This window comes from Aythya ferina (genome assembly GCF_964211825.1).
Source record: "Aythya ferina genome assembly, chromosome: 7".
NCBI classification, from domain to species: domain Eukaryota; kingdom Metazoa; phylum Chordata; class Aves; order Anseriformes; family Anatidae; genus Aythya; species Aythya ferina.
Genome location: NC_140302.1, coordinates 20922351 through 20944416, shown reverse-complemented (window position 1 = coordinate 20944416; position 22066 = coordinate 20922351). Strand labels below are relative to the sequence as shown.

Sequence of the window (22066 nt, the reverse complement as noted above, 5' to 3'; positions counted from 1 at the left end):
CTAGGCCCAAACTGCTGGAGGACAGCAGCAGGTCAGTCTCTCAAACTCTTGGTTGAATTTGAGTTACTTTCCAGTACTTTGTAAAAAAGAGCAACAAAATCAAGTTAGTTTAGCAGTCAGAGATGAGGAAACTCTGATGGTACCAGCGTTTTGGGCTTTTAATTCCTACATATCCAATTTGTATACAAGTTAAATAAAAAGCACCAGGAAAACAGATCCTAAAAATGAAGCCACTCTCACCTTTACTACAGACAATGCATTTGAATAGTGCTAATGCCTCTGGCTGTCACACATGCTAAGAACTGATAAGCCGTTCCCAAAAAAGAGACAGGTAAAAAAAAAGAAAAATCATCATAGGGATATCCACAAAAGGCAGAACTCATTATCAGACTGTGCTTCTGGAAGTAAGGACACTTCACTTTAAAGTAGGTTGTTGTTTTTGTTTGGTTGTTTGTTGTTTTTTTTTGCACAGACTGTGAAAATTATAATCACTACTAGAAAGCATCCAAGCTGACAATGAAATATCTTCAAGCTCAAACTGTCATGGCTGCACATTCCCCAAGAAGAAATATACCCCAAAAGTATCAGAAGACATTTCTTGCTCAGGAAACCTATGCTCTATGAAACTTACTTGAGGATTGGATCCAACAACCATCAAATCTGCGTGGAACTCATTAATTTGTGCAACTAATATACCTATTTTTTTCTGGAATATGCCTCTCACATTGTGTGTTACTAGACGTAAAGATTCCAATAGCCACTTGATTCAGGATCTAAAATTCATGGCACTGTCAGCTTGAGCTGATTCAGATTTTCACTTCATAACATGTGAGCAAATACTCTTTCATAAAAAGGTAAAAATTCAATTTATAGCATTTGACAAGACAGGGGCTTAAGATGCAGGACACATCCCAGAGGGCAGAACTGTTGACAGCTAATATTCAAGATTTGCAAGACCTTTTTACATAAGTCACTTTGGAAGTGTCAGTCTGGAAGCATAACAACGTTTTAGGAAATTTTATTCCTAAAAATTCTTTATTGCAGTATATCTGATATTTATTAGAAGTTACTGAACATTTCACGATCTCAAAATAGATCAAACAAAAATCTCTGCTTTAACAGGAAAGTAAGCACTGTTAGCTCCTTATTAATGCTGGAACTGCATCCTCTCATCTACTAAGAATCATAAACCTGCAAACAGGCTAGAAGTATATTTTTTCCTCAAGAAAAAAAGCCATGACAACAGAAGAAAGACCACTTGGATATATGAACAGACTGGTATTTCCAGTATTTATTCCCACAGAAATATAGATAGCAGATAAGCCTATTAACCTACAGACAGGTAACAGGTAAATGGGGCAGGAAGAGATTTTTGGTTATAAAGCTGCCTTTGTGCTTAAGATAAAGATCTCAAATTTCATCTTTTCTTTTATATAGTTTTTTAGGAGGGGACTCTGCATCATCTTAGTAAAACATAGCAAATTTACATAAGGAGTACTTCTGTTCAATGAATAAGGACATCCCAATACCCCCACCCTCCCCAATTTAAGTACTAAAATTAGTGCACTAGAACTGACTACAAGGTGCTGAAAACCAAAACGGTGCTTACAGCAAAAAAGATTCTGTGGTGCTTACATCACTGAAAGATTCTGAGAATCATTAACTAGACTTTTTCTTTTCAGAACTTAGAAAGCCAAATGCCATCAGGACAGACACTGCATTTGTTCCTAACTTGCAGATTATATAGGAAGAGCCTATACTGAAACACGGGAAAAATGTTCATCTTCACACAGTAGAAGAGAACAACCAGATATACACAAATGCATTTCTGGGTCAGCCTTCCAAAGTAATGTCACCCATCTCCAATCTTTAACTTTTTTTTTCCTCAGTTGAATTTTTGACAGTTTGCATCAAGTTTCATCGCTTGCTGCTTACAAAAAAAACATGAAGCCATGGGCTTTTGGGCTCAGTGAGGAAGTGATGAGAGTGCCTGGACCATGTAACATGAACCACAGGCATCACATATCCACTCGCAGTCACATTACTGCTCTATTTCACAAAGCCAGAGTAACAGATCCACACAATGAAAAAAGTGAACTTCTACTATTCCAGTTAACATAGGGTATAGGATTACTTCGGATTTTTCGATGCAACAGACATATGCACTGGACCAATTTCAGAAGCATACCAGTCACAGCAAAAGGAAGACATAACAGGATATAACACAGGAGTTTCAATGGCTTCACTTCCAGTGCAACTTTCCTACATTTCCAGTTTCATATTGGAAAGAATAATTAAAAGCATCTGGGATTCTGAACTGCCACTGTTAATAGCTTGTGTGACTTAGAGATAGAAAAAAAAAAATACGATTCTAGGATATCATTTTCCAAGCTAACATAAGGTGTTATAAAAATATTACAAATTAAGCCATTTTAACAACTTTTACCATTAAACAAGCAGGCACAGCAAACATAAGTAATGCTAGAAGTTGACAGTAATTTACTTTACCTCCTGCTATTCAAGAACATGCACTATGTTAATAAACAATAATACTGTATCACTAAGTTGTTAGTGAGATTCACGTGTGAAACTTTTTTACTAATGGTATCTAATGAGTTGATGGTTAGTGCCATAAAATATTCATGCTACTGTGAAAATGTGATGTTTGTTCTATTTTTAATGAGTACTACATTGTCCCATGCATGGCATTGAATACAACTAGAAAAAAACATTAAATTCCATACCCCTGTGTTTAATAGACTGAGAGCAGATATTGACGCAAGACTGCCAGAACTGTCATCCTAATGAGAAAAACAGAAGCAAATCCTTAGTGAATAAATGAAGGAAAAGACCATTATAATATAGCAACATGCAAGCCAAAGTTTAAATTCAAACTGAGTATAAACATCTATATGTGAAGAATCAGATGCAGCTGTTCCTCCTCTTTCCACAGGGCTCAAAGTACACAAAAATGCATACAAAGACTTTACATTTGACCAAGACGTGTATAGACTCCCACTGGAGTATTTTCCTAAGTGAAGTTCTTTAATTTCTACAATCAGCACCCTTTCCCAAGGGGAGATCTTTTTCCATAGTACTTTTCTCAAGTGAATGACAAAACACATTGTTTGATGTACTGTTCCTCCCTAGACCTCACCACCCATAAACATTACAGTTGTTTAAATGCTACCCTTGGCAGGGGCATTGTGAGAAAGAAAAGCACAAAACACCATCTAGGCTGACACTCCAAAAATGAATCATGAAGACTTTGCTTTCCTTTAACTTCTTAGACTGCATTTCATGCCCAAATGGATCCTCAGCTATAAATTCATTAGCTTTATAGGATTTCTACATTAATCAGTTGTTTTTTTCTGTTTAGCATGACAGAGCAGATTTCACTAAACTGCACCATGGTGTACATTGGGCCTTTATACCCTCCCCCTCCCCCTGCCATATCATGGCTAGTATTTCTAAACTGAAAGCTCAGAAGTGAGCTACAGCCTCACAGATGAGCTGATGAGAACCAGAATACAGGGGCAAGGCTCTAAAACAGTCACCTGGATTACACAGGGCAGATATAAGACTCTAAATGACAATTTTGAAACCACAGGATATTTGATTCAGGTGATCCGGCAAAAGCATGCCCAGCTACAGGTATTCATTCTAGGCTAAACTCAATTTTCTAATAGAAAAATCAAAGCTTAAAAAGAGTGCCTAAAAAAAGAGACAGCTGTTCCTTGTAAGCATTATATTACAGTACCAGAAAGAAATAAGTTCTTTACTATGATTTCAGTGTTATTTCTGAACATCTGTCCTGTTCTTATACCCTACATACCCCAGACAAAAAGAAAACACACAAAACCCCCACAAATTTCAAATGATTTCCTCTCCCTTGCCACATTGTCTCCTTTTCAGTACTGAAAAGCCATACCAGCCTCAGAAGAATAAAACTTGTATAAAAGAAACAAACAAAAGTGTACATGAAAGACAACACCTTCACCACTTGAAAGGATCTTTTTGCTAATTTCTATTCTTTTGGAATATGGTATAGCCTGACTGAATGATGACTTTACTATCAGTGCACCTGCAGCTCACCAGCATGTCTGCTTACCTTGCAAAATCTCAATTCTTAGGAGAATTTTTTTTTCCCCTCAAATCTGTGTCACCCTTTGCTAAAGAAATTGGAGGGCCCAATAGAGGGTGAGACATCCTGTCAAAAAGCAGAACTAAAAGTTCTCCCTGACAAGCTTTCCCAATCTAAAAAGCTGGGTAAGTCTTTTAGCAGGAACTGGACGTCCTTTATGCAAAAAGGCACTTGTCTCACCGAGGTCCCACCAGCTTCCTTACCATTTTATTCACAAGATAATCATTGCCCAAGCCTAAAATACTAGGGAAGGTCTTTGAAACTTTTAAACACAAGTGTTTTACCTGTGGCACAGCATTTCACTGACTACACATACAACTCTGGAAAGACGATAGATGTTTCTTGAGAAGCTGACCAGTCCTGTGCCTACAGAGGACATCACAGCCTTCTAACTACTACTAGCAGACAAATTGTTATTCAAGTGTTACATGTTTCTAGCAAGACTTACACCACTTTTATTGTCTGTCCTGTTTTTGAGGCACTTCGTTGCTAACGTATTTCTACACGTATCTGCTAAGCAGGGAGAGTTCTTCCCTCTTTATTTCCAGCAGTATGTGCAAAATGAGCCAGCAAGACCTCTATCTAGATAAGAATCTGCTTAGAAACTCTCATGGAAAGACTTCTAGCACTGTATTTACCTACTTCTTTCAGATACTCACTCCTTAGATTTGTTGACAAACATACACTTTTTAAGCATTAAGAGCTTAATGCAGTTTAAATTGAAACCACAAAGGCTGGAGTGATGAGTTGCAGTACTGCAAGTCAGAAAGCCTGGGCTGGATGAAGACTGCTTCAAAATGCCTGTGCTCCTCCGAGGGGAACCTCAGACAGTTCTTGTCCCTGGGAGACCAAGGGAGTTCTGCTGATTGAGGGAGTGCAATTTCACCATTAGATTTCAGACAGGAGATAACGACATTGGAAAAATATGCAAGTGAAGACAGTTTATTAGCTCTCAAGTACTTTTTTTTTTTTTTTTTTTTTTTTTTAAGATATCTGAGCAACCCCAAAGTAGTATTTTCAAACATTAAGTTATGAGTGACCCAGTCATCTAAATCGGAGTTAGTATTTAACTGTCTAAAATTAATACCTTCCATCTTGTATATAGGTAGAAAAGCTTTTGGAAAATATGATTTTACTTCACTTCTGAAAAAGCAATTAGTTCCAAGTCACTGCATGCTTCTCTGTTGTGTCAGATTTGAATAGAACATCCTCCTCTCTCCCCCCCCATTCATTCAAGGCTGGGCTGTCACTGGCAGTACTTTGTTAAAACTGTTGATAAAGTGACTTATTTCACTTCTGTTTGTCTTGAAAGACAAACATTAACATGTTTTGACTTTAATTTGGACATATCAGAAACAAAATCACACCAGTTTATGTGAATTAATAAAAATGTCTGGGAGTGCTTTAATAAAAACAGGAACTTAGCTACATGACTTTATATTCAGAATCATTTTGATCATGAATACAAACATATTTTCTTTAACCATAAGGACAGAAAATTAAGTTTGCTTTTTAAGCAGAACTTGCAATTCAGTCAGTACTCATCACCCCACAAATCTTTCTCTGCTTTAAACACTGCTGTATTAAAGTATTTCAGCATTCTAATTTAAAGCAGATTTCTGTACAGACTGAAAAGAATTTACCCAGCTGATCATTAATGACCACATACTTCTCATAATGGCCAGTTTTATTAGCTGCAGTTCATGAAAAAAGGCACACTTCCTAAAAGCATCACATGCATTTGACATTTGCAATCCTAAGGAGCTGCTATTTTCCCTTTTCAAAAAACAGTGAAGGAAGGAAGCCCAGAGGAGGTAGATGTCCAGCAAAAAAAAAAAAAAAAAAAAAAAAAAGAGTTGGCCTCAATCACATCCTGCCTGGGCAGCTCTAAATCCAAGGAGAGCCGGGCGTGCCAGCAGCTGCAAGCTGGGAGACGCAGCTGCCAAGAACTTTCAACCTCTGACCCAGTTTGAGCTAGAGCATCTCGCCCAAAGCATGCTGATGGCAGCACAGCTGCGGGGGACTCTGCCATCTCCCGAAACAGGCAAGCCCTGCAGCTTGCTGCAGGCAGGGTATTTATCATCTTCTACATATGCTATGAAACTTGCAGAGAAATTTACAGTCATATTCATTAGGCAGTCTCTGAAGGCAGAACTGGCTAGCATCATTGTCTGAGAAATGCCTGAAACGGTATCCCAAATTAAGTTTCCAGATTTTCTGGGAAGTTATTCAAGATACTGCAATCACTACCCAAATTCTTTGCAGAGGCAGGTATAGCAATATCTAGTTGACAGACAGTGACCATGAGCCATAAATACTCATTTAAATGTTACTATCAATTTCCTTTATCATCCTCACCAAAACAGATAACAAAGGAGGCTCCTACCAGCCAGCATGGAAAGATGGAAATTTATGACTAACATTAAAAAGGCTCATCACTTATTAAGCAGCAGCATTGAGCAAAATATTCAAACTTAAATATTTAAGTTTAACATTTTCAAAGGCTGGAAGAATTCTGATGCATTAAACTTTATGTAAATAAATACAATATCAAGTTTGTTTTTTTAAATCAGAAGTGTAGTCTTAATCAGTTTCTTATTGAAATTTTCAACTTTCCTGTATGCAAAACAATTACTATCACATAGCATTTTTGCAGTACCATAGGCTGTAGCTCAAGGGGCTCATAGTATATTCCCAGAGCAGACCACCTCCCTGTGACAAAGCACTGTCACACCACTCACTGAAGAAGTGATGCTAGATGAGCTGGAGGAGGTAGACCAAAGACCTTAACCCATTAAGGAGAATAACGGAAACAAATGCTGAGTTTATTCAAAAGAGATTTCAAGTAGGGTGAGCCAAACTAAAATATTCAGATCAAACTGACCCAAAACAAAGTGTTTATTTTACCTGTCTTCTCTATCTCTTCACTCAGAGGCATGGATGGGCATCTGGGACATGGAAAACTACTTCTCCCCTTCCCAGGTGTTTTTACAAGCCTAAGCAGCATGCATGTAAAAGCACTGACAGCATACACATTCTTAAAAAAAAAAACACACACAAAACAACAAACAATGCACACAAAACACAAGAATTTTAGGTTAACTTTGACTTAGAATAGCATGTGCGCTCTACCACCTTTTGGACCATAGACAAGGATGCATTTTTGTTTCTTGTTTTATAAATAGGAAGATCCTTTGAACTACAATATTACCAGAAAGCTGTGATATAAGCATTGCCCTTAACCAGAAGGCTCTCCTTTTATGAATTAAGATTTTCCTATCATGATTTAATTTTCCTACAAAAGGGCTTCTTAGGACCTCACCATGTATCTGAGGGATACTGTCTCATTACTCATTCTCCTTAACCAAAGGTTTAGTCACACCCCCCTCAAAGCTGGCCACTAGCATCAATAAAGTCAATAAGCTTTGTGTTCAACCACAGAGAATGCCATAGCTGTGCAGGAACTGCAAGAATTTTCGCCATAAATAAGCGATCATAAATTCCCTCTCAGGCAGCTTACCTACAGCTTAAACCCATTCTACTTGAATGGCCTTACATTACAAATGTATTTTACACAGGCTGGTAAACAGTCTGCAGCCATTGTTCTGACTACAGATGGCTAAAAAGAACTTGAAAAATAAATCTGTTATGTTAGTTCAGCTCACACTCAAACCCCTGACTTCAATTTAGGAAGTTAACATAGAAGCCTGCAGAGGCACTGAAGGGGGAGTGGGGGGTGCCTCACCTATGTTCCTTTCAGTCGCATCTCCTTAATAGTGAGGAATTTAACCTAGGGACCTCAGTCAGCCATTCAAAAGTGCAGATTTTATTTTCCACTGATCTTCAATAATGAAACATGCTTATATTCATTCTAGCCCACTGCCAGATCAGCAAATCTGAATGGTTTTGAGAAAAAATGCTTTTTCTTCAGATGGATGCATAGGAAGCTACATCGTTGATTTTAAACACACATGTAAGACATTTGATACAAGTGAAATATGAAGACATTGAAACACCTCTCAATTTAAGAACCAAGTTCTCAGGTATTGTAGACTTAACTCTGTGCAGAATATACACCAATTTGCACCCCCCTTTCATAAGGGGGAATTTTAGACCTTGATGCTTTATGTAAAGACCATGCATGGTTTGTTGAAATTAGAAACTAAAAATATTAGACATTACTGACACACCACTCAAGATTATACAAATCCAACACTGATCCTAATCTGGCAACCATAACTCAAACCACATGACTAATCTCTAGGACCAACTCAATCACATTTAAAGACAATACACTGTTTTAAGATTTTCTGCCACTTCAGAGAAGTTAAAAAAAAAAAAATGGAAATACTACAGTTTAAAAGGAAACCAGTAACTAAGAAATAGAAGGATAAGAAAATAAATGTTTCTGCTGATTATGACTTGTCTGTCAAACAAACATCTTCATTACTAGAAAATGGTAAGCAGATGACTGGTAAGCATTGTGCATATTCTCCATTAGGACAGACGAGACATCTGGATTTTTTGCACAGTATTTTCATAGCACAAAACCAACAGCATTCATCGGCAAGTGAACTATGAGCACCTGCCCTCTGTTTCCCACCCAAAATAGAAAAACATCTCAATAAGTAGCATTTGAAAGTGTTGAAAAAGCATCCAGTTTAATTCAGAGTAAACAGCACTTGCTGCAATCTCATCATTTCCTTATTTTCCTACATTTCATTGTGTGACAACTCCCATTACATTTACATCCTTCAAAAAGAACCTCTCATTTTTCACTTTATTTGCTCCCAAAAGGCCCTCTTCACCATGAAACTCTTTCTAGAAGATGACTGAACACTGCTTCATTCACAGCCATTTGCACCTGCCAAACACATCAGCTCACAAGGAATTTAAGAGAAGAGATAAGCAAAAGCAGCTCAAGAAATCCAAGTTACTGTTTTCACCAGCACAAGGGACACTCATATTTCTTAGGCCAACAAATCTTTCAACTTTAGTATTGTATGTTAATATTAGAAATATTACCAATTACTCATTGTTAAAGACTGTTGAAGATTGAGGTCTTTTTTATATAATAATTTCAGCAAATCAAAGACATAGTCCACAGGAATGAATATTTAGAAGTGATGCAGTGGTACAGCTTGGTATTAGGGGGGGCAGAAAATTGAATCACTTTTCTGTAGCACCTGATTAAATCCCAAGTAAGTTCAACTAACACTGCTACAGCTATTCTTAAACAAAAATATCCAAGTAAGCTTAAAAACTTAAGCAAAAGGTTACATGTTTCAGAGTTTCGTGCAATTTGTCACCAGTTACAAACGTAGCAAGTCTTACAGGCCAGCAACAAGGAATACAGCAAGATGAATTAGATAAAAAAAATCAATTTTGTAACACTGCAACAGTCAAGAATGCTTTAAGAATATACATTTTACTAAATTAATACCTAGCCTGAAGAAAAATGATTTTACAAGCATAACTATGGTTTTAGTGCACCAACCAGGCACAAGCAACTCAGAACTAAACCTCAAAGGAAGACTAGAATATTTCACAATCACTCTGCCATAGAAAATATTTAACATGTTAAATGAGGCAGTATTTCACAGAAAATTAATGGAAGTGCTACTGTTTTGATCCAAACAGCTTGAACAGTTTTTGAACACATATCAACATTTTATTAGTACTGAGATGTATGGAGGAACATAATACATAGTCATAAAATTAAAACTCTTTTCTCAGTAGCTCGATCCTTTAGAGACTGCCTTGTAAGAGTCTTCTTCCAAGAGGACTCTCTGGCCATAGAGTAGTGATGTGGAGATAACTGCAGTACTTGTGTTAATTCCTACAAGTTTTACGTCTAGACTTATGTGACGTTTACTCACCTGCTGAATTATTTTGGAATCTTTCGGAAGGTTTTCTCTGGGAGGGACTTTTCCAAACAACTTCCAACCAGGAGCACTTTGGACAGCAGGTTTGAGTTCCTTTGTCCTTTTAGTGAAAAAGTTTCTGAAAAAGAGGAGGGTTTTCTTTTTGTTTATTGTAAGTACATTATAAGTTATATTTGTACCCACTCACAGCTTAAACTGATTTCACCATTGCAGAGATATGCTGCTCAGCAAATACAATATGCTACCTTTGTTTTCTCTTTAAAGTGATTAATTTGAAGTGAAGCAGCTTTCATTACAGGTGCTTTGATGATAATATATTTGTACTTAACATTGTTTTACCTTGGAATTCCAAGGTACTCTGGGCAACAGTAATACCGGACACTTTCTCAAGTGTAAGTTAGGAGCATTCAGCAGCTCTGACTTTTGTTTGGAGTTTACCAAGCTATTTGGAGGTTGAACAGAAAACAGCTGGAAGTCTCTGTGCAACATACAGAATTAAAAAAAGAAACGGGGAACTACTATTTCTACTAACATTTTCCGCAAACTTTGTTAAACGTTTTCAAAAGTTGAAGATCTAGAAAAACACGGAACAAGCACAAAGCTTCAGTTTCACAGATATCCTTTGTCAGTCCCTAAAGCAATTACACTCAGGTAGATTGCTGCACTGCTTCACAGAAAGCCTTCAGTCAAAAGTTCATGAGCAACCTTAATTTTTCCCTCCTCTGTTTGAGGTCCTACTTCAAGATTCTTCCCGATATGCTTTATCTAACTTACACTGCATGTCTCTTCCTCTTTTGTTTTCTTCTACCACTGCTTTCTAAAATACTTGCCTGCTGTTTCAGGCCTCTAACAGTGGTTTTAACTGAGTTTGCTAAGCACTCAATATTTCGTTCATTTGTTCAGAAGCATATAAAGTTAATGTATTATTAAAAAAACTCAGCCAAGAGGCTCTTAAATACACTCAGGTTAACTTCAACTTCATTTAAGAAGTTAACTCACAGCAGGACAAGAGTTGACTTCTAACTAAACAATAAACAGGATCAGTCTGAACACAAACACGCCCCATGTTATCACTGCAAAGCACTACAGAAGCTCTAGAGGACATCCTGCTCCACAGGGCTACTGAAAAGCTGGTTGAGTGCTCAAAGGATCACCAGGAAAACAAGCCAGACATAGTATTCTGTAGGCCAACAAGACACTAAATAGTATGCTACAGCCTGATCCTGAAATTCATATTACTACAGGGGCTGAATTTGGACTTAACGGGAGAAGATTCTTGTCCGAAATGCAAGAGCAGGAAGACACAGCCTGGAGTACTATTTCTGAAATACAAAATAGCTCATACATCCCAGCTTCTGCAACAACAATACTGTTCAGTCCCTGCACAGAGTATGGGGTACTGCCAGGGTTACCCAACAGCTCAGCCCCACTGCCCCTAGCACTTGTAGAAGCTGGAAGAAGTAAGCCTTAACACTGATGGCAATTTGTCACCATATCAAAGCTGTTTTATGATTAGCCAGGAAGCTGGTAGATTTAAAATGAAAAAAAAGTGGAAACATACATAAGGTTGTCACTAATATTTCTGTACAAAAGGTTAAGGCATGCTTGTGGCTCTTGAGACTTATTTTAAGAAAAGACAACCATAACATTAAGACGAGCCTTACAGAATAGTCTGCACCACAATAAATCTTGGGCTTTTTTTTTTTTTTTAAATACACACATTCATTGGTGTACTGAATTAAGCAAAGGCTTGTTTAGCTTCTTATGAATGCACAAGTGAAAAGACAATAGTATTTAGAGACAGACTTCCATTAAAGTCTGCTTCTTCTGAAGGCAAAAAAGCTGATCAAGCTTTGTATCATTTGTATCATAAGCCTCCCATAGGAATTCTAATCCTAGAGTAATTAATGAGAGGTTTACTAATAAGCTTTGCTTAACTTAGAATGGAAGGACACTTTTAATACATTGTTTTGGCAGCTAACAGTATCACATCTGATGTGCTGTTGACAACAGTAAAGCCTTACAAAAGCCCTGTTTAATGAACAGCATCTGTGAACGCTTACAAATTGCATTCACTGAATTGCAGGAAGTGTACTAGATTTGATATATTTGTTGCTGCCTAGAATATTCATGAGCTTCACTGATCCCACAGAAAAAGTCAACCAGAAATTAGCAATTCGTAATGAATCTCAAAATCCATTTGAAAACTTCAAAACTCCTTTGAAAATAAATCTACACTTTAGAACTGAGCGATGCTTTGCTGGAAAGGGACAGAGGCATTAGATTAGCTCACTAAATTATGCTCTAGTTTACAAAAACCCAGTGAAAGTCACAAGCTTTTCTCCCTTCTAGTTTTATGTAGCCACAGTGTAGTGCACAGAAACACTCTCAAGCAATCCTCTGAAAGACATTGCAGTAGGTGTACTGAAGAGCATGGAAAGTAACAGAAACATGAAAAGCCACAGAATAAAACATCATTACTATCACCTATCAAGAAATCTAAGCTTAGCATTGTTTGGGTTACACTAGACAAAACCCATGGGCTCTCACAATTACACAGCTAAAACACCCAAAGTGACAGCAGCAAGTGGCAGTTCTTCCTTCCTGAAGAACGCTGCTGGAAGTGCTCCTGCCTGCACCCACCACACTTTGTGCCAGAGCTCCCAGACCAACGGGATGCTAATGCAGAGATGCTCCCACAGGTGGCATTCACATCATGTTCTAGTAATGTAATTGCTTGCTTCCACACTGCTTTTCTCTTTCAAGTCATTTTTCTTGCTAAGATAAGTTGGTGAAGTCTAAACACAGACTGATCATCATTTTGCTACAGTTCTTTCAAAATTACACATGCTTATCTTTCCTCTCTACAACTCTGTATGCCAGTAATAACAGGCTATGAGTATTTCACAGTTTTGTGCATCCCATCAAAGCCTGAACTTGCTTTCCTGCCCACTCCGAACACACATCCTGGTGTTTCCAATTTTAAACTTGGAGTCTGAAAGAAACCTGTCAGAAGCACCATCACAGATAACAGCTCTGGTGTTGATGAGCGATAGTACTATACTATTGGAAGCAATTAACTTCATTTTCTCAACTCCCATTTGAGTCCAGCATTCCTAACAGTAACCCTAAGAAAGCATTCACAAGCCTTTAGTCCTCTAGCTTGCACCTAACAAGATGCAGGTTCCAACTCCCCCTTTTCACTCCCACCACAAAACCACAACCCGCAGCCTTTACACCCACACACTTAGCGGCATTGGAAAGTGCCGACCACAGCAGGGTTAGTCCTCGAATGCCACAGAAGCAAGGAAGCTGCTCTGCAGCTCAGGTATTCTGACCAGTTAGACAAGCAGGAGGTGGTAACTGTGTTCAAACCACAAAGAAAACAGTGAAATGCAAGGTAGGAAATGGAAACGCAGCCCTGGTCTGCATTGTTCAAGTACTTCTAGCATGATTGCACAGAATAACACCCAAACTGTTAAGTCAGCCAGTTTAGTGATACAATTTCAACCACATTAAGAATGCAGAGCAGCAAAAGTACACAGGTACCCCCCAACAGGGCTTCGCCTCCTCCCCACTGAAGGAAAGGTTGCAGCATCGTTCGTCTACTTATAACATACTAGGGAATGAAATCACCAGTACTCCGACTAGGGAAACACTGAGAAAACAAGATCTGAAAGCCACAAGAACCAAAGGAAGTGAGGGCTGATCATATTTTCCTTTTTACTGAGTGCCCCAATACCTAATGGTGAACACTGAATACAAAAGCTGTGTCATATTAAATCCAAAGACAGACACCAACAGGAAAGAATCAGCATCACATCTAGTCATCAAGAGCTTCCCCACTCCTGCCAATGTAACTTTTCCTCTCAGAATCATAAAGGCTTAATAGAGGAAAACCAGCATGAAATTAATGCTGCAAACAAGCAGCACCCTGTTTGACTACAAACAGTTCAGGGTTTTGCTTTGTTGTTTTGCTTTTAGTTTGCCTTTAAAAAAAAAAATATAATTAAAAAAAAAAACAGTTAAAAACCCTGGAAAGCTGCTTTACTCTGCAATACATACACAAATCCAGCAACTCCAATAAAACCCCCAGATGAGTAAAAGAAATATGAAGTAACAAGTCAAACTCAAAAAACTGCTTATGTAGTATAAAACTGATTTTGCATCTCCACAGAGAACAGTTCTGCTTGTGTACACTGTCTATTTTTCCTCCATTCCTATGGAAAATTTTAAATAAGCTTTGTAGGTATACAAAATAGGTTTGAAATCTGAATTAGCTGAAATAAACTGACTAGGAAACCACTTATGTACACAGTAATGCTTATCCAGATAGCTGCATCAGTGAGGAGTTAGAAGAGAGATTCCAGGAATTGTTACAGACTCATTTTTACCCATATAGCATTAAAGCTTTGACTTAGAACTGTACTTTCAGAATGGTCTGCACGAGTTCTGAAGACCCCTGCAAGCCTACAACTCCCTGTTCTTTCATGGCTATAATTGAGAACAACATGAACTCCTATGTTCACATTGGCATATTTTTTATCATGCATAAAACACAAGAGCTGGTTAAGAACAGAACAGGTTTGTCTTCATACTCAACCTCATCCAGTCTATTAAGGTTTTATTTGCAAAAATTTGGACATAGCAGCATAAAAACATTACCTGGCTATAAACTACTAACTCTTCTATGCTAGAAACAAGACTTTTCAATAATTCACATACAGAAACAAATGGAACTCAACTAAGCATAAATCATTAAAATGAAATAAAACCTTCTTGGTTAGCTACTTGTTGGTCTGCAGGCTTTGTAAGAGTAGGATTCTATTTCTACATTTTACACTGTTTATATACAGTACACAATTTGTAGGAATTGATAAAGTGCCTCCAAAAGGTCCCCAATATATGTCCTAGCCCACCCAGCAGGCTGTCATTGCTTTCCCACTATGATAGGTTTAAATTATACAATGCTATCCAGCTGCTACCTGCTCACTTTCACATGCTCTGAAGTGTTTTCTCACATTATTATGTCTGGGAGAGTACCACGGGCATAAAAAAAAAATAAAAAAAAAATCAAACACCACCTACCTTACAAATACACTTTTCAATTAATCCTTTACTCTCCCATCTCAACCGTACTCTGTTAGATCCAGCGATCGGCTCACATGCAAGTGTTTTAAGACTTAGAATTCCTAATGTGGAGATTTAGAACAAAACAACTCTCCAATAAACGTAGTACTTACTGAAACTAAAAGTATGGAACATGTAACTTAAAACAGCATGAGCCTATTCCAGTCCAGTACATGTAGACAATTGTTCCAAGCACAAGTTGGTAATCTCTGCCTATATTGGAGGAGAGGGGACCCAACCAATTTTATGGTTCATATCCTCCACCACTTTGCTACAAGGAGAAGCAAGAAGCCAGCTTCTCTTCCCATTCTGTTATCTCCAAATAGATTAATTTCAGGATGTTGCTAGTTTCAGCAACTTTCAGCAGCATAAATCTCTCCTCTTTTCACACCAAGACAACAAAAAAAAAATTCCCGAACTACCAAAGGAACTTCAGTGTTTGCATCTGTAACACTCAAACAGTCTTCAGTACTATACAAACAAGTTCTTGGTTCCCCTCTTCCTCACTCAAAAAATTAAAATAAACCAGAAACGCTGAACAGGAAAATATGGATCTCCCAACAAGACCAAGCTTGTAGTTTGTTTGTGTGTGGTGTTTTTGTTTGGTTGGATTTTGTTGTTGTTTTAAACATAGTGATAACATTCCTATTGATATTACCGGTAAACTAAAGCCTCAGCTAAGATTAGGTAAACCTGAAACCCAATGAATGGCCACAGAGTAGCTGCAAAGGGCTGAGGGGTAGAGAAGGAGGTTCCTGACCTCGTGGAGAGGACACAAAGATTGAGGGAATTGTTGTGGGACTGAACTGAAGAGACTAAACCACATCAGCCATACTGCTCAAGCTCCTCCCTAAGTAGCACCAGTCCCAAAGTGGCTTCACAAATACTGGTGGCAGAATAGTTTTACTACAGGTACACAAACACAGGTGTTTTACTACAGGTACACAGAAGTTTTAAGAGCTGGGAGTGTTTAGCAGCATTACAGAACGCTCTGTCCAGCACACTTACTGGCAAACAGCACTTTAACAGCCCAAATGGTGCTTCTACCAAAGAGCTGTTGCACAGGCCTGCTGTGGGACAGCAGGCTCACGTACTGAGAAACATACGTACACAAGCAGACACGTGCAAGGTAACTGATTAAATTTCAGGATGCTCAAGTACAAACACGGTAAAGGAAGACAATCAACACAGTCTCACATTTACTTTTCCAAGTGAAACAGTAAAACAGAGCTCTGCGCCAAGGCACTGTATCATCTTCCCATTTAACCAGGCACTTCAGCAGCTCTTTTGACACTACACCAGACTCCACAGTCAATTTTTTTACAACAATCACATATCACTTGCTCATGGAGCCTAACCTCAAATCCTGGATCACTGGGCTGCAATAAGTGGGGAAGTGACCACCCGACTGCTTACAGCCTGCTGCTTCCTGCGTGGCCCAGAACTCCTGACAAGCCACAGGCAGGCAACCAGCAACACGAACAACAGAGTGAGAGGAACCACTGCACTTTCCCCACCCACAGGGCAGCAGAGTTGTTTCAGCTCCACTGAGAGGAAGCCCACCTCTCCTCCTTGCACCAGTGATGTCCTACACTCTCTCTCCTGTCTTCGTCCCCAGACTCTCCATACTTTACAAGTCAGTCCAACTCATCCCACAGAAAGCCACCCAAGCTTTTCACTCCCTAGCTCCGTGAGCTACAACAGCTCACAGGATCAAGTAAGTACCAGAGGCAGGGAAGAGGCATTCCCTTTGTTTCCTGACAACAAGTTCTGAAATCAGTTCACCAAGATGTCTCACACAAGTACAACCTAATGAGGCAAACTACTCAAAACTGATCTTGTTGCAACTCATTTTTAGTTAGGGCAAAAGTCAACAGCTTTAGTATGGTTACTGTGTTGATGATAAAGTCTCAATGCTCCGTACAATATACGTTTTCAAGACAAAGGTGAGAAAGATTTCCAGCCTTTGAAGAGCCCCCAGATCAGTCAACTAAGTTTAAACAGGACAGAGTTATTTGAAGGCTGTCCTGTGAGCTCACAGTGCCTACTGCTGCAACCGGCCAGTTTAAGCCTCAGTCCTAAATCTTCCCCTTCAGCTCCTAGAGACAGTGCCCATTGATTACCAGATTATGCAGTGCAGTAACACACTACTGTTACTTGTAGCCAATAAATATACCAAGTATCTAACATGGGTAGCAATTTCATGATTTATCACAAAAGCTGTGACATTGAATATATCACAAGTATTACAAAACACAATAATACATTTTTAATCTGTTATACTTCTGATATTAACACATAGGAGACTTTCAGTTTTGCCTGATGCCTGTTTTACACCGATACTCCCCAATCTACCACTCAGCTGCCTACAGAACATGAGGAACAGGAGCAAGCAACCTGCAAAACTCCTAAAGGTCATAACAAGCTAGAGATACTTTGGGCTCTGCAGTCTGCACTGCTTCTCATTTCACAGCTACAAAATCACCCAGATACCTTTAGTAGCTGATGGCCTGTTTACTTTTTAAAGGGTTCTGGCATCCAGCATATAAAAAGCCTCATTAACACACAGCAGCAGGACAGGCAAGATCCTACATAAAAGGTTGCATTGGGCAACTGCAGCAGCACAGAGAGGACTGAGCTTTGCTGGGGCTGAGACCTGGTCCTGCTGCAGAAAGGAGCAGAGCTACCATCAGTAGCTTGGTGTGCTGTTCCTGCAGCACCAGCTGGATGTGACAAGTACCATCAACCCTCTCCTGAAGCACCCTCCCTCAGTGTATCAAACCAGACCTCGGTGACTAAGGTAGCAGTAAGCCTGGTTTTCTGCTGCTCCAGCAGATCCAGAAGGGCTATACAGAGGTTTTGTTACTCTCTGCATCTCTGGCCTCTTTACTCCCTTAATTCTGCTCCAGACAGTCACTTAGTTTTGTCTATTCCTACCACTGGCCTTCAGGACTGTTTAGATCAACATAACTCCCCCAGGGGAGGGAAGCTAACAACACACTTGATTACACGACCTGATCAGGAAAGACTTTCACCTACCTGAGAGCACATTAAATAACAGTTTCTAATACAGTAACAATGGAAGTTGAACATGACTTCTTAATGAAGGAGTACCTTGGTGGAGAGTGAAATAAATGGTCAGGAGCTTCCTCCCAGAGGCTACAGGTGTTGTTTTCAGTCTTGAGGTAAGAAAGGAGGACAGGAAATTGAGAACACTTGCTTGAGTGCTTGGCACTCAGAAGTTCTAGCGAAGTCAACTCAGCCATGACTAAAACCTAGCTTTCTACTAACTGTAGTCAGAAATTCATGCATACATTACACATCCACCTCCCACACTGCTGTCCCAGTGTGGGGCCAAGAGCCACATGCTCTGCAGTCACTCGTTCTGCCCAGCATGCACTCAAACCTGTAGGACCTTTATATTCAAGTCCTCTCAGCCTCAGAGAAGCTTGACAAACACAGGCAGCAGGCTAGAGTATTGGAGATCAGGCAGTATCTGCCTAAGCATCTCTTCCTTAGGAAGCCATACCAAAAAGCCTGAGAAGCAGAGCAGCATCACGGCCCTAAAGAAACTTAAGGCAATACCTACCACCCAACCCAACAACAGACCTGTCTCTTCCCAGCTGAAGAACAAACACCACCACTAAGGGATAAAAAAGGGCTGGGTTTACATGATAAACATTCCAGCAGTTCCCAGAAACTGAAGACAGAGATAACCATTTCTTCATCCATGTGAAATGTGATCAAAAACCTTAAATTCCTCTTGCAGTCTTAAACAATCAAGATAAAATACCCTAATAACTGAACAGTCTTGAGAGTAAAAGCATAGAAGTGACTTCAGGAAAAATCCTATTAGGATTATATGACTCCCAGTGCAAATACCTGTACCCACACAGAATATTACACTGTCTACCAAAGGCAGCAGAGAAATTGTTAATAATATTTAGGGTAGTTTAAATTGCTGAAGATTGTACCTCGAAGACTCTGACGCTGTAGGTATAATCTGTTTAATCAGCTTTTCAGGAAAAAATAGCAGGCTGCAGACAGAAGTTGTAGCCATACAGCAATCTGATCCATACCCAGAGTTAAATCAATGCATCTTCTTCCGCCTGTGCACAAGAACATGAACTTTGGCTCGCTACTCAACAACCATCACTTTGGCTAGGATAACGGGTATACAACATCTTAAATAATCATGGTGAAACACACATTGCTTGTGTTTTTCAGGAACAAAAAGCTCTAAAAGCTATATAACATGAGGCCTAGGAGTGAAACTTTCTCCAAAAGCCATTTTCAACTCATAGACCTTGAAGATTTGCTCATTTCCTTGAGATGCTTGGAACTCGTTCACAAACAAAAACAAGGCTGCTGTTCATACAGGCTTGATTTGCTACAGCAAGACCTGCATTTGTGAGAGATCCTTTAAATATGCAGAGATACAATAAAATCACACACCTCTGGTAAAGTTATGCATGTGAACAGTTATTAAAAAGTTTGGGAGCTGATATGTTTATTACATTTTGTCTCTCTCAGGAGACCAGATTTACTTAAGTTGCCAATATATTTTGTCACTCATATGACTGAAAGCCAGAAACCAGTCACAGTGTCAACACAGCTTCATAATGCAAATCGTTCTTATTGAACGTGACCCATGCAAACCCATGCAAAAGCTTCTGATTTTGATAATATGAATGTTTTTTCTTATTTATATTGAGTTAGTCATGCCTGTAACTCAGGGAAAGAGAATGCTGGTTGAAGTTAGCCACAGCAATTCTTCCAAGACTTGGGTCCAGGTGCTCTTTCCTACTTTCACCCAGCAGCTGTCATTCTAATCAGTTACAAGTATCTGCTTTTTCACTTAAGTTGCAAGACTGCTTGCAGAAAACAAAAAGCTAAGTTTCAGAGACAGAAGGGTGAAGAGTGCCCTTGCAGTTTCTGGAGCAAGCTTTGTTTTAGTCCCTTAACCCTCCTCTCTCTTTGCCCTTCTTAAACTGTGCCAGTGTATTTCCCTGTTAGAAGCTCTGTTCTCTTCCACAACCCCCACTTTTTTTTTTTTAATTTGGACAGAAAAAGGAAAAAAAAAAAAAAACACAAGTCTTTCAGGATGCCAGCAAGAACTGCCTAGGATAAAGGCACAGACAATACAGGAATATAAATTAATCACTGTGAAACCCCATCAATCAGTTCCTTGATCTTTACACAAACAGAAGGTTTAGAAGATCTGTGGCAACTAGGACAGCTCACTCCCTGCTTGACTCCTTTTTGACAAAAACCCCACAAAACAGATGTGCAGTCCTTCCCCTGAAGTCCACAATGATTTATGAAACTGAAAAGCTTTGTATACAAATAGAAATACCAATTCTAGCATTAACCATTCAGGAGATGCAGGCATAGCCCAGGTGTGCCTATACAGTTAAATGAACTGCAGGTGCTGCTTAGTAATAAATTGAAATGCAAGCTACAGATCTCCGGTACACAAGTAGCAGTGCTCAGTGTGAGCCTTTCCACAGCCCTCTGTCAAGGACATATTTCAGAGCAAGGAGAGCAGCAGCTTTTGAAGACCTACCTACTTAGCAAATCACAGAGCCGTGCTTACAAAGAGGGAGAAAGATGTGGGCTCAAGTGATTTCTCAGTTCTCTGCTCCTGCACATACCAGCTCCATCCAGCTTCCCACCATCCCCAGGGGTGAAGATTTGTCAAGACTTCCTGGTAGCAAGGGCAACCACTCCCCTTAAGGAAGGAAGGATGAGACTAATGACAGTTTTTTTTTTTTTTTTTTTTTTTTTTTTTTTTATAAGTGCACGCACGCCAACTACCACACGCTTGCAACCCTTACCACTATTGCTCACAGCATGTTCTAAAGACCTATGAACAGCAGCAATTGTGATTTCAAGTCTTTGTGATTTTACCAGGAAAAGAAAACTTGTTAGATGAATTCTGGAAAACAAGGATTTGGGAAAATGGGGCTTTACGATCACAAATTATCGCTGCTATTGTTAATATTAGGCTTTGACTCCAGGAACCACAAAGCAATCAGGAACTTTGTCAGCTCCCAGATAACTAAATTTATCTAGGTAAACATGCAATTCAGAAAGGAACAATAGCTACACAAGCTGAGAAGGTGCATAGTAAATGCTTGTAAAAATAGGAAGTCCAAGTCACCTTCAAAAGAGGCGCAGGATCCCTGGGACTTCATCTCTCCCCCTGGAGATTTGCTGCTGCTTGCCCTGTTCTGCTGTAGAGGTGCTGCTTTGGGGGCCAAGTCAACCCTCACTGCCCTAATTGCAGTGTTCACACAACACTGCTCACTAAACCATCCTGAACCCAATATCAACCCTTGGGACTACCCAAAAGTGATCAAACAACCTAAGAAGAGAATGCCACGCTTGTACACTGCTAGGCAAGACCTCAGACCATAAGAACAGTGGCTATACATGACTGCATTATGAATCACACACAGGAGCACAAAGCAGTGGCAGGTGACTTTCCAGGTGCCACTTAATGCTCTGACCATAGCAGCAGCAGAGTGGAGACACACGACCACAGCCACAGCTCGCCTTGCCACGGCACTTTGCTCCACACACCTCCAGTTCATTTGAGGCAGCCCACTTCATATATGAAGACAAAGACATGGAACCAAAAGACAGCAAAGAATTATTTTTCCAGTAAAAAGCTGTTAGCACTGTTATGACAGGATTCCTAGTTTTGCACAAAGACAACTTAAGATCCCAGGACCAACTGTTACACCCCATACATACAGAAAAATAGCTGCAAGCACTGCCAGTGGCAATTATTCTAAGACCTTGGGCAAATTTCTGTCAATCTAGAGGGCTCAGCCACTCTCCCTATAGCAGGGCAGGAAAGAAGCTACTGTGCACAGCTGCCTGCTTCTCCTCTGGCCTCCCC

At 39.5% G+C, this 22066-nt stretch overlaps 1 protein-coding gene across 3 annotated transcripts in view; it reads right to left on the bottom strand.

The window, feature by feature from the left end:
* Nucleotides 1-22066, bottom strand: part of TBC1D12 (TBC1 domain family member 12) — a 44983-nt gene that overhangs the window by 20176 nt on the left and 2741 nt on the right. For 2 of the 3 annotated variants that reach the window (XR_014694901.1, XM_084525682.1), the window contains exons 2-3: nucleotides 10024-10147; nucleotides 2745-2801 (exon numbers count right to left, since the gene is read on the bottom strand). Coding sequence is in view for 2 of the 3 variants with exons in the window: in XM_084525682.1 (XP_084381808.1) it covers nucleotides 2745-2801; nucleotides 10024-10147 (181 nt within the window). In the remaining variant the exon portion in view is untranslated. The remainder of the gene's footprint in view (nucleotides 1-2744; nucleotides 2802-10023; nucleotides 10148-22066) is intronic. The other variant, XM_084525683.1, reaches the window with a different exon arrangement.